This window comes from Pristiophorus japonicus, chromosome 9, assembly GCF_044704955.1.
Source record: "Pristiophorus japonicus isolate sPriJap1 chromosome 9, sPriJap1.hap1, whole genome shotgun sequence".
NCBI classification, from domain to species: domain Eukaryota; kingdom Metazoa; phylum Chordata; class Chondrichthyes; family Pristiophoridae; genus Pristiophorus; species Pristiophorus japonicus.
The window spans coordinates 113,872,664-113,887,285 of NC_091985.1; the positions used below are offsets into that span (position 1 = coordinate 113,872,664).

The window sequence follows — 14,622 nt, forward strand, 5'->3', positions numbered from 1 at the left end:
ACATTAACAGAAGGTCTTTGTTTAAAATCAGACCATACTTAGGTTGGCTTATGAGTGGACAAAGGGAAAGAGGGATCAAAAGAGATAGGCTGAACTAGGATGTCACTCTAGCCCTATCTTGTTATCTTTTGCCGAAAATGTATAACCGTCGTCCCTTTACAATGTAACGTCACTTTGTCCGTAGGAAGTGGGTGCGTTCTATCAGAGTTGCATTCCTTCTGTCTGATAAGGTCCCCGATCGGGATTTGCTTTTTAAATAAAAGCTTGCTTTGTTTAAAGCACAAATGGTATTCGTTTCAGTAATTTTGCTGAACCAGATTGAGGGAAAAGAATCCAGAAATCAACATTTGGTGTCAGAAGTGGGATCTCAACGGATGACTGCCGAAAACTTGCGAATTAAGAGCCAGACTTGCTTTGGACGAGACGAGGGGAAAGTGGCCACTGGAGTGAGTATGATTTCAATACTGCTCCAGTTTCCCCCAGTTTCAAAAGTCTGAGGGAAGTTTAGCCACTCGCTGGTTCTCAGGTAGTGTCTGAACGAGATCCAGGACAATCTGGTGAATACCTTTCAAACTTAGAGTAGGGATAGAGATAGGGAAATTACGCGGTGACGCAAACCAAGCGGCGACTTGGAAAGATAGGTTAGAATAGTTAAGTCTGCCTGGGTTCGAGGCCCAGAGCCTGCCTGGGTTCGAGGCCCAGTGTCTGTGTGGGTTCGAGGCCCAAGTCGATCCGTGCGGCGACACGGAAAGTAGGGATAGTTAGAGCTAGATAGGGATCAACATGCCAACCAGTTCTCTATCCATGTCAATACATTACCCCTAATACCGTGTGCTTTAATTTTGCACACTAATCTCTTGTGTGGGACCTTGTCAAAAGCCTTTTGAAAGTCCAAATTCACCACATCCACTGGTTCTCTCTTGTCCACTCTACTAGTTACATCCTCAAAAAATTCTAGATTTGTCGAGCATGATTTCCCTTTCATAAATCCATGCTGACTTGGACCGATCCTGTCACTGCTTTCCAAATGCGCTGCTATTACATCTTTAATAATTGATTCCAACATTTTTTCCATTACCGATGTCCGGCTAACCGGTCTATAATTCCCTGTTTTCTCTCTTCCTCCTTTTTTAAAAAGTGGGGTTACATTAGTTACCCTCTAATCCATAGGAACTGATCCAGAGTCTATAGAATGTTGGAAAATGACCACCAATGCATCCACTATTTCCAGGGCCACTTTCTTAGTCTGCATCCCAGAATACTTATCAGGCCCTGGGGATTTATCGGCCTTCAATCCCATCAATTTCCCGAACACAATTTCCTAACTAATAAGGATTTCCTTCAGTTCCTCCTTCTCGCTAGACTCTCGGACCTCTAGTCTTTCTGGAAGGTTATTTGTGTCTTCCTTACTCTTTTCCCCTTCACATAGCTATAGAAGCTTTTGCAGTCAGTTTTTATGTTCCCTGCAAGCTTACTCTCAGACTCTATTCTCCCCCTCCTAATTAAACCCTTTGTCCTCCTCTGCTGAATTCTAAATTTCTCCCAGTCCTCAGGTTTGCTGCTTTTTCTGGCCAATTTATATGCCTCTTCTTTGGTTTTAACACTATCCCTAATTTCTTCATATGACAACCCCTTCATCTCAGGAATCAACCTCTTGAACCTTTTCTGGACGACCTCCAATGCAAGTATATCCTTCCTTAAATAAGGAGACCAAAACTGTATGCAGTTCTCCAGGTGTGGTCGTACCAATGCCCTGTACAATTGTAGTAGGACTTCCCTACTTTTATACTGGCACCCCCTTATAATTAGTAATCTCTGTGGTGAAAACTTGCGGTTTCACGACGTGTAATTGATTGTAGTAATGTGAATTCTAGTGAGATGCAGCAGTGACGTCATCAAGCTATCTAAGCAGCCAATCACATTGAAAAGTTCTCAGACTGCACACCATGAAATAAAAAGCAGCTTTTATCCCCACTTAAAAAAAACTTAAGAGAACAAAATAAAGTTTGGGACATGCACATGGGGTTAAGGTAGAAGCTGAAATATGAACAAATTATTTTTTTAAATTGTAATTTTTTATCAGAAGAGAAATTTGACTTTCCACAAATATAAAAATTAGTTTTTCAGGGGCAGAATGGTTGTCTCGCAGTCAATATGCTGTTAAAACCTCAATTACACCCATTCCAACAAGGCTTAACATGTAATGTGGTATTTAAGTGATATTAGCGTGGAAAAGCTCACGCTTTCGTCAGTTCTACTGTTTGCCAGTTATGCGGTGGTGGTGGGGCAGAGGTGGGCGGGCGGAGAGGCTGTCCACAGCGCAACTTGTTTTAGAGCAGTTAATGACTGACCACAACTTCAGGATTTCTGCATTTCGATGCCCATGCGCTAAATCCTGAATTTGGAGTCCGTTTCAGAAAGGTAATGATCGTGAACGCTGAGAGTTCGTCCTCATTACCCACCACAAAATCCAGGCCAATATATTGTAGATACATTTATTGTGATGAGCCTGAGGCAGAGACTTACAGTAAAGTGGTTGGGTGGGCAAGTGGGGAGGTGGTACAGTGCCATCTAGTATTACAAGTCCCGCAGTTACACGGTGATCGGCATTTGTTGACGGGGTTTTTTCTATTGTAAGTTTTGACATGGGAAATAAGGGTAATGTATATAGGAAATGTGTACCATGATTATGCTATGTTTGCTTTTTTTTGTCTTTAAAAACTCCATTCCTTGCACCCTATTCTCACATGGGTACTTTCATCCATCAGCATCTGAAATATTGTTTAGAGTATTGTTTACTCACATTGATTGAACTTTTGTAATAAGAATGAAGCACTATTTTCAGAGCTGGAATAATGATAAAAAGGGCTTGTAGTCCTAATCGTTCCCTCCCTCCCACCCACTCCTACATTTTTCTCCTCTCCTTTTCCTCCGCTACTCCTCCTCTTCAAGATGTTGACAATATGCGAGCCAAGCGAATGAGCTTGAATAGACTTATTCCATCATGGGGGCATCACAGCAAACTCAGTCATGTTTTGACCAATATCCACACCTATGTTTGCCAGTCACTGAATAGAGCTTGGAAGTGGGAACTCTTTATTTTCCCCCTCACTTGGCCCCTGTAATCCTGGGCTAGGGTGGCGGCATCATCATCATCATCATAGGCAGTCCCTTGAGTCGAGGATGACTTGCTTCCACGCCAAAAAGTTCACCGGTGTTTCAATGAAGGACCTAATATTCCAGGTCCCAAACTAAATCTTGACAGGTGGAAGATGCCTGTGCGTGGATTTTTTTAATGTGTGGTGGCCGTTGCACATCAGTCACCACATGGGCTTGACAGAGCTAGGTTTTGGTCCAGTGGCAAGGGTTAACCAAGACGACTGGAGATCAGCTCTGCTGCACGAACCTAGTACGCACACATATCAGTGTGGGCTGGCCTCTGCAGCCCCTGGGCCCTCGCCTCTTCTGGGCCCCGAACGCACGCCTCTCCTTGGCCCCGATCACGTCCCTCTACAATCTCTTGCCGCTCCTTCGCTCTGACCTTGCCGCTCCTGTAGTACCTGCCCACGCTCCAATCAGCAACCTGGATCTTGGTGTTGTCCAATCCAGTCGTCCTCTTCACTGCTGTTGCTCTCCTGCTCCAGCACGTGCTGCACCCTGGAGTGGTATATCTCCACGCTGCTCCTTCCACTTCCCGGCTTGCTCCGATGGTGCTCGCAGGCCAGGGGCCACGCGGACTGCTGGGCCAGGCTGCCACGCTGCTCCTTCCGCTCCCCGGCCTGCTCCAATGGTGCATACATACCTAGAAACAGTCCAGCTAACTTAGCATAATTATTGAACACCCTAAATGGTTTCTGAAGTATGCAAATCTTCTATCCCACAACCTCCTCAAAAATTACTTAATGCTGTTTTAATCTAGCAGTAAAGGTTCTGTGGGTTTATGCAATGTGTGTGTAACCAGGAAGGTCCAGGCCCTAGTTTCAATTCCCTGTCTGGGATGATTTAGCTGATCTTAGCCAGAGTTGCAACATGGCGTTACAACTGACCTCAGTACCCGTGGTTAGAAATGGGGAAATTGGCCAGGGTTTTTGCACCTGATTGCTATCCAGCAACCCCCGCTGGATATGCATGTGTATTGATGTCATGCGAGGACAGGGACAGGCTCAGCTATAGTCAAAAAGCCTGATGACACATGAATAATTGCGTAACTTTTACCCGAATAGATGAAAAAATTGGTATGAGGAGACGGATACAAAACTTAGTATGAATGCTAAGTTTTCAGCAATATTGGCATTAATAAAAAGGTTCCAAGTTAATTTTCATATCTGTGTTGATTAGAATTGTATCTGGAAGAACTTCGTGATCGAATAGAGGAAGTTGATGTTGATACTCAAACAGATGCATTTTTGGATAAACCACAAACACCCCTCTTTATCCCTGCAAAAACCGGCAAGGACGTGACTACACAGATTGAAGAAGGAGAGGTACATTTTACATAGAACGTAGAGTGTATGTCTACACCTATTGTTTAAGGGAGAAGGTAGAGACCTTGATTGGGTAAAATTGTTTGACAAGTGGGTTTCATGCTTGCATTATTTTCTGTTGTGATATAAGTGGTCCTATTTAAAATAAAAAAAAAAATGTTTCCAGTAGGCATTGGCCGAGAAATTCATGGCCGTCATAAAAGCTGCTGGTGCCACCAAAGCCAGGTGTTAACGGCCAGCGAAAATGTTGCCGCCGGCAGGACCAAAACTTGGCGCTAGAGACTAATTATCATTAGCCCAGTGCTTAACTCACCGTTAGACGCCGTCCTGTTGGCGTTGGTCCTAGCAGGAGGCTCCAATGTGGCGTGCCCAAGCTACTAGAACAGCCTCTGAAAGCAAGGCTGTGATTTCACAAAGTATTGTGGGATTCTCAAAAAGGCAATGCATTGTTGTTTTCTTAACGGGGAAAAAATAAAAATGATGTAAAATTATGCCATTTTTAGGCCTTACAGCTCAACTGCCTTCTGGGGGGAAAAAAACATTAAAAAGAATTCTTAAATGGGAGTCTTCAGCTCTTAATGATGAATTCCCTTCAGCACTACATAAATGGCTCAGCAAGCGAAAGGAAGGGGCACCCAGGATCTCGTATACAGCACTCCAGCTTTGTACAGAGGTCAACACTGCAAGAGAGATCCTCTACCCACAGGGGCCAGGAGGCCTTCCTAAAAGAACAATGTGGGACCAGAGGCTGTCACTGCTAGCAGTGTTTCCCACACCACAGGACTCCAGTGGCCAAAGAAGCTTCATGACCTCAGACCAGTGGTCAAGGTCAATTAATGCATCTTCCAAAGCCGTCTCCTACCAACTGCATCACTAGCCTCAGACATTTCTCAATCCACGATTCTCCCCCACGCCCCAGTCACTCACCTACCAACAATCTGTACTAATTACGAGACAAAGCTCCCATTCCTGGCCCACTTCACCCCCTTGGAGGCGACAGTGCTGCCATTCTGGATGGGCATGGCTGAGCTCTTGGCCAGTGACGGGGCTGAAAGGATACAAGATGCTTGTATCCTCATACATTATCCTCCTTCTCGTATGCACCTCTTGCTTTCCCACCCTCCTCTCACCACAACTCTATCCTCATTTCATACTCCCAAGAACTGCAGCCTGCCCAGCCAATGGTTGACCAAGAAGAGGGAGGGGAGAGTGAAGAAGAAACAGTGTCACTCAAGTTCACACTCCCAGCTCCTTAAGGTCAATATGCAAGGCCATTTGCAGTGTCTCCCACTGAATGTCAGCAGCCTTCCACAAGCCATGCTGCAGCCAATGGGGTATCACTACGTGACATCAGTAGGATAGGCAAAGGCACACACAAGACAGTCACTAAGAGAATGCATAAGGACGATGAGTTGATTTCTTGGTGTCATATTGGATGGAGAGATGTATAAAGTTGGTTTGGAAAGTTTGCTTTGTAGTGGCTTTTATTTCAGCATTGTAGCCAAGAGGATGTTGTGATGGTCAGTAACTCAGGGAAGGTAAGATGTAGGTCAAATGTTGAAAGGGGAATTGGGGTTGTGGTCACTGGTACCGCAGGTGGATCATTCCATCCAAAAGTCCCAGCCAGAATAGGGCTGTCTGAGTTCCATCCTTCCTTCTGCTTCCTCTTATTCTGCTTCCTCCTATTCTATTCTGCTTCTTCCTCTTCTGCGTCTTCCTCTTCCCTCTGTGAGTGGAAGCTGTAAATCTACAATAAAAGCATAAAATGCTGCAAATACTCAGCAGGTCAGGCAGCATCTCGACCTGAGACGTGAACTCTGTTTCTCTTTCCACAGATGTTGCCTGACCTGCCGAGTATTTCCAGCATTTTCTGTCTCCTCGGAGGCCTTCCTTCCGAGGCCTTGCAAGCGTCCAGCAGTACACCCTGCACACTTCAAAAAAAAAACTTTTACCATGTATTGCACCAAGCCCCGACAAATAATTAAAAAAAAAAATCCAGTCCAAAAGCTTACTTGAAAGATGTGTGTGACCCTTTAAGAGGTGCTGACAGCTTCTCTGTCAGTCTGCTAAAACACTGGGTTTTCATAGTGAGCTTAGGACCCAGCGCTGAACTCAAAGCAAAGGTCCAAGTTTGCTGAGGTGACATTAAATAATGTCACCCTCTCTTAATTTACATTTCCAGGGCCAGCACTGCTATTGGCAGCGCTAAGGCCCTCACCAAAATGGTGGCCGGCAAGTCTCACGCCAGAGAAGGACGCTAGAATGTCGGGCGCAAATTTTTGACCGGATCATGGCAAAAACTCATGGTGGTAAGTGGGCCAATTTCTTGGCCATTATGATCAGCAAGCAAGACCTGCCGTATGAAGACCAATTTCAATGTCTACAGAATTGCACCATGCCTCACTTAAGGTCCAAAAATAAGCTACAAAATAGTTTGAAAAGTTTGCTGGATCACACTATTGGCAACATATACGGTAATACTGACACTTTTTATATAACATCATGTTGAATGGCGGTGCAGGCTCGAGGGGCCGAATGGCCTGCTCCTGCACTTATTTTCTATGTTTCTATGTTGCCATGAAATCCATGTACAACTTGTTGATTTCTTTAACTATTCATGGGATCCAAAAAATAAATTAGTATGATCGCCTAAAGACTTCTCACAACTGATAAGTTCATTCTGCGCCATTCTGAGCTGCAACTTGCCAATTTCTCAGTCATGTATATTGTAACACCTAGGTGTTCACTTCACCCAAGGAAAGACTGAGGCTCTAGTTTATCGCACATTGTGCTAAGTGCTCCACAGTGTAAACTCTTGTCTGCTGCGATTGCATTTGATAGCTGCAAAAACTACAAAAGGGCAGCAATATGTGCCAGCACGTACCGAATGGTGTCCAACTTTCAACCTATAATCACAAGCCCTGACTGCCCAACCCTAATTATACTTTTCTGGTTAGCCCTATTTAAATTCTGTAAGCCTGGAGGCTTGGAAAGGGCTGTTCTTAGTAGTGTTAACTCTTTCAAAGAAAAATCCGAAATCAGAACACCAAGATCTGTTAGTATTAGCAACTTGAGATATATGTAAAGGAAAACATAGATTTTAAACTTGATATGTGGCCTTCAAAGCTCCATACCTATGTGGCCCATGAACACCAAGTTTGGAGTCATTCTGAAAGATGAATGTCATTGTTCACTTGAATAGGAACATAAAAATGATGAGGAAAAGTCAATTTTCTTTTCATAGATCTACTTTAGAGATCTTTTCAATACATCTCTGAATTTCTTCTCTCCAGCAATGCATCTAATTGTCTCAAATTCATTTGAATTGTTTGCTTCGTTGGCCCTTCCTGGTAACTTAGTCCACCATTCTGTTGCTCTTTGGATAAAAATGTTCCATCTGACTTCCCTTCCCTAACTTCCAAATGTTTTACTTGAGATTCTAATTCCTGGGCCTTCTCTGCATTCTTCCTGCCCGAACACAACGGGAAGAGCTAGCTAGCTGGCAGGCGGGCTGAAGCGGGACTTTTGGTGGCAAGAGACTACTGCCCAGGACCCAAAGCAACAATCCCCAGCAGTATGATTGGAATGGGTCACATGGGCATTGTGGTCAGGGAAGAGGGAAGAAAGTCTGGGGCAGGGTAGACCCAAGGTTCCCTTATGGAGCTGTTATTCCTGGCCCACATGAAAACTAAATAAAAAATGAAAATAAATATAACTTTCTGGGCCTCTTCTGGCCCTGGCTCCCCTTTCTGGCAGCTTTGGTCTGGTGGGGAAGCCAATACAGCTTCCCCATGCAGGCCTTGGGTTAAAATTGTAATTGATGTCATCGGACCCCGATCAGCATATTTAAAGAAGAATCTGACGACTTCTGGTAGGCGTTCTGCTCACCTTCCAAAAAGAGTAGGGTATTACCAGGACCCATGGGAGGCTCAGGATCAGAGTATGTAAGTTGCATGGGCATTTTAACTGTCCAATTGCCTGGTTTCCACCAGGCCGGGAATTAAAACTCCCCCCATGAATGCAAAAGCACCCACCCCAGTGGGTTAGCAGTGGTAACTAATCAGATCATATTATTTGGGAGTATTTCTGTCCATGACACACAGTGTACATTTTGTTTTTAACTTTACTCCATTGAAAAGTTAACTGGAAGCTGGCACATTTGTCAAACATTGCATTCCTGTTGCAGTTGTCAAACCCAGGAGGGCGTACAATGAATATCTTATTGTCTCAGCACAACTTGCCAATGAGAAATGCAAGGCCTATTTTAACCCACTTATCTCCCCTCTCCCCTGCCCTTCCAATGGGGACGAGCACTCAAGGGGTTAAAATTGTGTCTCTGGCCACACCACCTCCTTCTCGGCCACACCACCTCCGCCCCTCCTCCCACCCACCATTTCAACTGATTGGTTTGTGGCTGAGATTCAACAGGCAACCTGGGACCTAATTGAAAGGTGAAAGTCATACTCCACTGACATCATACCTGGCTCCACTGACATCATACCTGGCTCCACTGACACCATACCTGACTCCATTGCATTTAATTCAATTTCGCAGATGTTCTGCTCACTTTTGGACTTGCCAGCAAAACCTAGCAGGATTAGTGCCTTGAGAGCTCCGGAAACTGTATAAAAGGGGGCTCTCAACTGCAGATCACTGGATCCTTTGCTGTTTGGATTGCCAAGTTCAGTAAGCAAGATCTGCTATATAGGAAGATCAATTTCAGTGACAGTGGATTGCATCTTGCCTCATTGAAGATTCAATAATAAACTACAATGGCTTTTCTTCTCACTCCTACATCGTTATATCTGGTGTCTCCCAAGTATCTATCCTTGGGCCCCCTCCTATTTCTCATCTATATGCTGCCCCTCGGCGACATCATCCGAAAACATCATCATCATAGGCAATCCCTCGAAATCGAGGAAGACTTGCTTCCACTCTAAAAATCAGTTCTGAGGTGACTGAACAGTCCAATACGGGAATTACAATCTCTATCACAGGTGGGACAGACAGTCGTTGAAGGAAAGGGTGGGTGGGACTGGTTTGCCGCACGCTCCTTCCGCTGCCTGCGCTTAGTTTCTACAAGCTCTCGACGATGAGACTCGAGGTGCTCAGCGCCCTCCCAGAAGCACTTCCTCCACTTAGGGTGGTCTTTGGCCAGGAACTCCCAGGTGTCGGTTGGAAATGTTGCATTTTATCAAGGATGCTTTGAGGATGTCCTTGAAACGTTTCCTCTGCCCACCTGGGGCTCGCTTGCCATGTAGGATTTCCGAGTAGAGCATTTGCTTTGGAAGTCTTGTGTCAGGCATGCAAATAATGTGGCCCATCCAGTGGAGCTGGTCAAGTATGGTCAGTGCTTCGATGCTGGGGACGTTGGCCTGGTCAAGGACGCTAGCGTGGTTCACCTGTCCTCCCAGGGGATTTGCAGGATCTTGCAGAGACATCGTTGGTGGCATTTCTCCAGCGATTTGAGGTGTCTGCTGTATGTGGTCCATGTCTCTGAGCCATACAGGAGAGCAGGTATCACTATATAGCCCCGTAGACCATGAGCTTGGTGGCAGATTTGAAGGCCATATCTTCGAACAGTCTTCTGAAGGCTGCGCTGGCGCACTGGAGACAGTGTTGAATCTCGTCGTTAATAATAGGCTCCCGAGGTATGGAAAGTGGTCCACGTTGTCCAGGGCCGCAGGATGACTGGGGGGGGTCGTGCTGTGTGGCGGGGTCAGGCTGGTGGAGGACCTTTGTCTTACGGATGTTTAGTGTAAGGTCCATGCTTTCGTACGCCTCAGTGAAGATGCTGACTATGAATTGGAGTTCAGTCTCTGAATGTGCGTACTGTAGCTCGACGACAGAGGTTGGGAAGGTCTTGGATCTGGCCTGGAGACGACGAAGGTTGAACAGGTTCCCACTGGTTCTGTAGTTTAGTTCCACTCCAGCGGGGAGCTTGTTGTGTGAGGTGGAGCATTGCTGCGAGGAAGAATGAGAAGAGGGTTGGCGCGATGACGCAGCCCTGCTTGACCCCTGTCCGGACATGAATTGGGTCTGCAATGGATCCATTGGTCAGCATCACGGCTTGCATGACGTCGTGGAGCAGGCGGAAAATGGAACATTCAAACCATTCAGATGATTTTTATATCAATTGCATTCTGACCATGCAGACTCCAAAGCTGCTCAAACTACTCTGCAGACCAAATTCCCAAAGACGATCAGTTAAATGCCAAACATAATAAAAGCCTTCCATGAACCCAGGTAATCAATCTATCGTTATTTTCTTTAAAGAAGGTTTCCTAAATCTATTACCCTTACGAGGACAAAAGCAAAATACTGCGGATGCTGGAATCTGAAATTAAAACAGAAAATGCTGGAAATCTCAGCGGGTCAGGCAGCATCTGTGGAGAGAAACAGTCAATGTTTCGGGTCAATGACCCTTCGTCAGAACTTTACTCTTACAAGGTGCTCCCCTAGCGAGCTGAGCAGAGCTGGTTGAAGGCTCTCGACCCTCGATGTCTGTGGCTGGAGACTTCTGGGTGCTTGAGCCTGTGAGGGGGGAGGGTGAATGTGTAGATGTACTGACATTCTGAGCGGCCAGCAAATGCTGCTCCCATCACACCACTGCCATTCCACTGTGGCTAGGGCTCATCATTTCCAGTAATCTGTGGGAGAGCTGATTAGTAGATGACCAATCACTGGATCACAGGATCCTTTACTGTTTGGATTGCCAAGTTTAGTAAGCAAGATCTGCTGTATGAAGATCAATTTCAGTGACTGGATTGCATCTTGCCTCATTGAAGATCCAATAATAAGCTACAAATATTGAGTGTTTGCAGCTTTCAGATCATGACTTTTACACTGTTATTGCTTTACTACCATTTAGTCAGGCGTCTCTTATTATTGGAGCCATTCTTACTGCTTTTTTCTGCATGGAGAAAGACCTTGAGCAGCAGCAATCTCTGCATTCACCACCAGCGTCTGGGTGTCGCAAAATACATCAACTGAAGGGGTTGCGTGCAGCAGGCCGTACCCAGCACACAAGGTCTGTAGGCCAAGATTCATCTTCTCGGAAATAACTGCACAGCAGTGCAAGAGGAGGGTGCGTTTTTCCACTCCATCCTCCACCAACGCCTCTCCATCTCCATCCACCTGGTTCCATTCTTATCTATCTAATCATAGCCAGAGAATCACTGCAATAACTTCTCTTCTCACTCCTACATCGTTATATCTGGTGTCCCCCAAGTATCTATACTTGGCCCCCTCCTATTTCTCATCTACAAGCTGTCCCTCGGCGATATCACAGAGTTAACGTTTCGGGTCGATGACCCTTCGTCAGAACTTTACTCTTACAAGGTGCTCCCCTAGCGAGCAGAGCAGGTTGAAGGCTCTCGACCCTCGATGTCCATGGCCGGTAACTTCTTGGTGCTTGAGCCTGAGAGAGTTTGGCCACCGGCTGCTGCTGGAGTGATCTGGCCCAGCTGACCAGCTGGAGCGATGTGGCCCAGCTGACCACCTGGCACCAGGGGGGGGGGGGGGTGGTGTGGGGAGGGGCGGTGAATGTGTAAATGTACTGACATTCTAAGAGAGGCCAGCAGATGCTGCTCCCATCACACCACTGCCATTCCACTGTGGCAAGAGCTCATCATTTCCAGTAATCTGTGGGAGAGCTGATTAGTAGATGATCAATCCCTCCATTCGATCCACTATTCTCTCCATTGTGGAGCCCAGAGTCTGCATGGCAGCCATTTTAACTTCCTCCAAAGATGAAAATCGTGCTACCGTGGAATCCCTAGCATGAAGGCTCTGCTGCAGCATCCCTGGAGGTGGCCTCATTATCCAGGGTAGACCGCAGAGTGGTGATGCCATGCGGACTTGCACTCTCATCATAGTAGTCAAACACCTTTACCTCCTTCCAATACCTTGTATCTTGTCTGTATGGGGCCAACAATTTTCTTCCCATGGCTAGCTAGTGGAAGTCCTCGTCTCTCATCCTCAGCAGAGTGGAAGGCTTCTCCCTCCAGTGAGGCCAATCCTGTAGTAAATCTGCCATTAGTTTACTGCTATAGCCCACTGGTGTTGCGTGTTTCGCCACGTGCAGACCCCTCTTGCGGCGTGTGTACATGTTGAGAGGTGGAGAAGGAAATTGGAATCCAAATGGGGAGGTGTTGAACGTAAAGGAAGCATGTGTGATGTGAAGTGAGAAAGGAGTGGTAGGAGTGCATGTGGCAAGTGAGAAGAGAATGGTGCTGGTGTGTGGCGTGGAGAGGAAGATGTGTATGTGTTTGGAATGAGCAAGAGACATCTTCGTGTGTCTTTGTGATTGCGACCTTTGATTATATGTTGAAGGATGTGAAGGAGGGGACTGGTGGGGGAGGTGTTGAACTGTGTGTTGTCAAGTAGTATTGATAAATGAAGCGGTGTATTCAACCTTACTGCTCTTGTGCAATCGGTGAACCTCTTCCTACATTGCCCCAGGTCCTGGGGATGATGCTGGTGGCACTGACCCTCTCAGCCACTTCTGTCCAAGCCTGCTTGACAGTGGCCTTGGCGATGCTCCTGCGAGTGCTGGGGAACAGTACTTCCCTCCTGGCCCTCATTTCCTCCACGAGGACCGCTAAGGATGCATCAGAAAAGAGTGGGGGGGTGAAGCCCTTTGAATTATCTCTGCAGCCAACAATGATTCAATTAAAAATGTAAGCAGGGAGTGCAGTCTCGAAGTGAGTCAGGGAGTGTGCTTGAAATTGTGTGGGTCACGTGATCGGGAAGGCATTCTTCAAATGCTAATGAGTCCTGGAAGTTAAAATGCACTGGATCGTGTACTGACGACGTCATGAGGGCTTGCTGCCTGCATGCATGGTACTCATCCTGAGTCAAAATCGGATAAGCTGGAGTAAGTTAATGTTTTGTAGATGACAAGTACCAGACTTAATATTGAGGCTTCATGCTGTCACAACTGCTACTCAAATGATTCAGTTCCCTTTATTTGTTTTTTTCCAGCTCTTTAACTTTGACATTGAAGTGAAACCAATGTTGGAGGTGCTGGTGGGGAAAACTATTGAACAAGCTCTACTAGAGGTTGTGGAGGAGGAGGAGCTGGCTAACTTGCGTGCTCTGCAACGTGACTTTGAGGAGCTTCGCAACGCGGAACTTGCAGAAGTACAGCGCATGGAAGAGAGGGAGAGACGGCACAAAGAGGAAAAGGTATGGTTCACCCCAACTTAAGATGTATTACGCAAAATGCAATTTCTTACATTGATGTACAAGATAGGTACAAAGACTTTGTAGAGTTTGAGAAAAAAATTAAATAGCTTTACAATTAAAAGATAAAGCTCTTAAGTCAATGCAGGTTATTATGAATTAGCATTTAATTCTAATTAATTTCTGGCAAGCTTGAGCTGAACACAGACTTATAGCTGTGACTATACCTTGGCTGTACTTGGCTTGAATAGTCTTTGAATACGTTGTCACCTTCCAAATCTGCGCCAATCCTTCCTTCAATTCCATGTTTGAATCTCTCCAATCAGGTTTCTGCCCTTGCCACTGAAATGACACGAAACAAAATCACAAAATGACATCCTCTGTGACTCTCCATCCTTGTCCTTCTTGACCTTTTTGCAGCCTTTGATACAGTTGACCACAACATCCCCTTCCAATGACTCCTCTGTTGTCCAGCTCAGTGAGATTCTTAACCATCCAATCGTAGCCAGAATATCTCCAGCAATGGCTTCTCTACCCACCTGCACACTGTTACATCTGGAGTCCCCCAAGGATCTGTTTTGGCCCCTTATCTTCCTCACCTACATGCAACCACAGAAGACATGGGGTTAGATTCCACATGTACACTAACGACACCCAGCTCTACCTTTCTACCACCTTGTTCAACATCTCCATTGCCTCTGTGTTGTCAGACTGCTTGTCCAATATCCAGTCCTGGATGAGCTGCAATTTTCTCCACTTAAACATCGGAAGACCAAAGTCATTGTCTTCGGCCCTACCACAAACTCTGTCCCCTCAGCACCAAATCTATCCCACTCCTGGCCACTGTCTTGGGTTGAACCAAACTGTTCGCGACCACTGTGTCCTAATTGGCCCTGAGCTGAGTTTCCAACCCCATACTCCACATCACTAAGACAGCCTACCTCCGTAACTT

At 46.0% G+C, this 14,622-nt stretch overlaps 1 protein-coding gene across 2 annotated transcripts in view; it reads left to right on the plus strand.

The window, feature by feature from the left end:
* The window catches only part of LOC139272661 (radial spoke head protein 3 homolog), an 85,908-nt gene that overhangs the window by 23,436 nt on the left and 47,850 nt on the right, over positions 1–14,622 (plus strand). For both annotated transcript variants that reach the window (XM_070888745.1, XM_070888744.1), the window contains exons 4-5: positions 4,339–4,484; positions 13,470–13,673. In XM_070888745.1, coding sequence (XP_070744846.1) covers positions 4,339–4,484; positions 13,470–13,673 — 350 coding nt within the window. The remainder of the gene's footprint in view (positions 1–4,338; positions 4,485–13,469; positions 13,674–14,622) is intronic.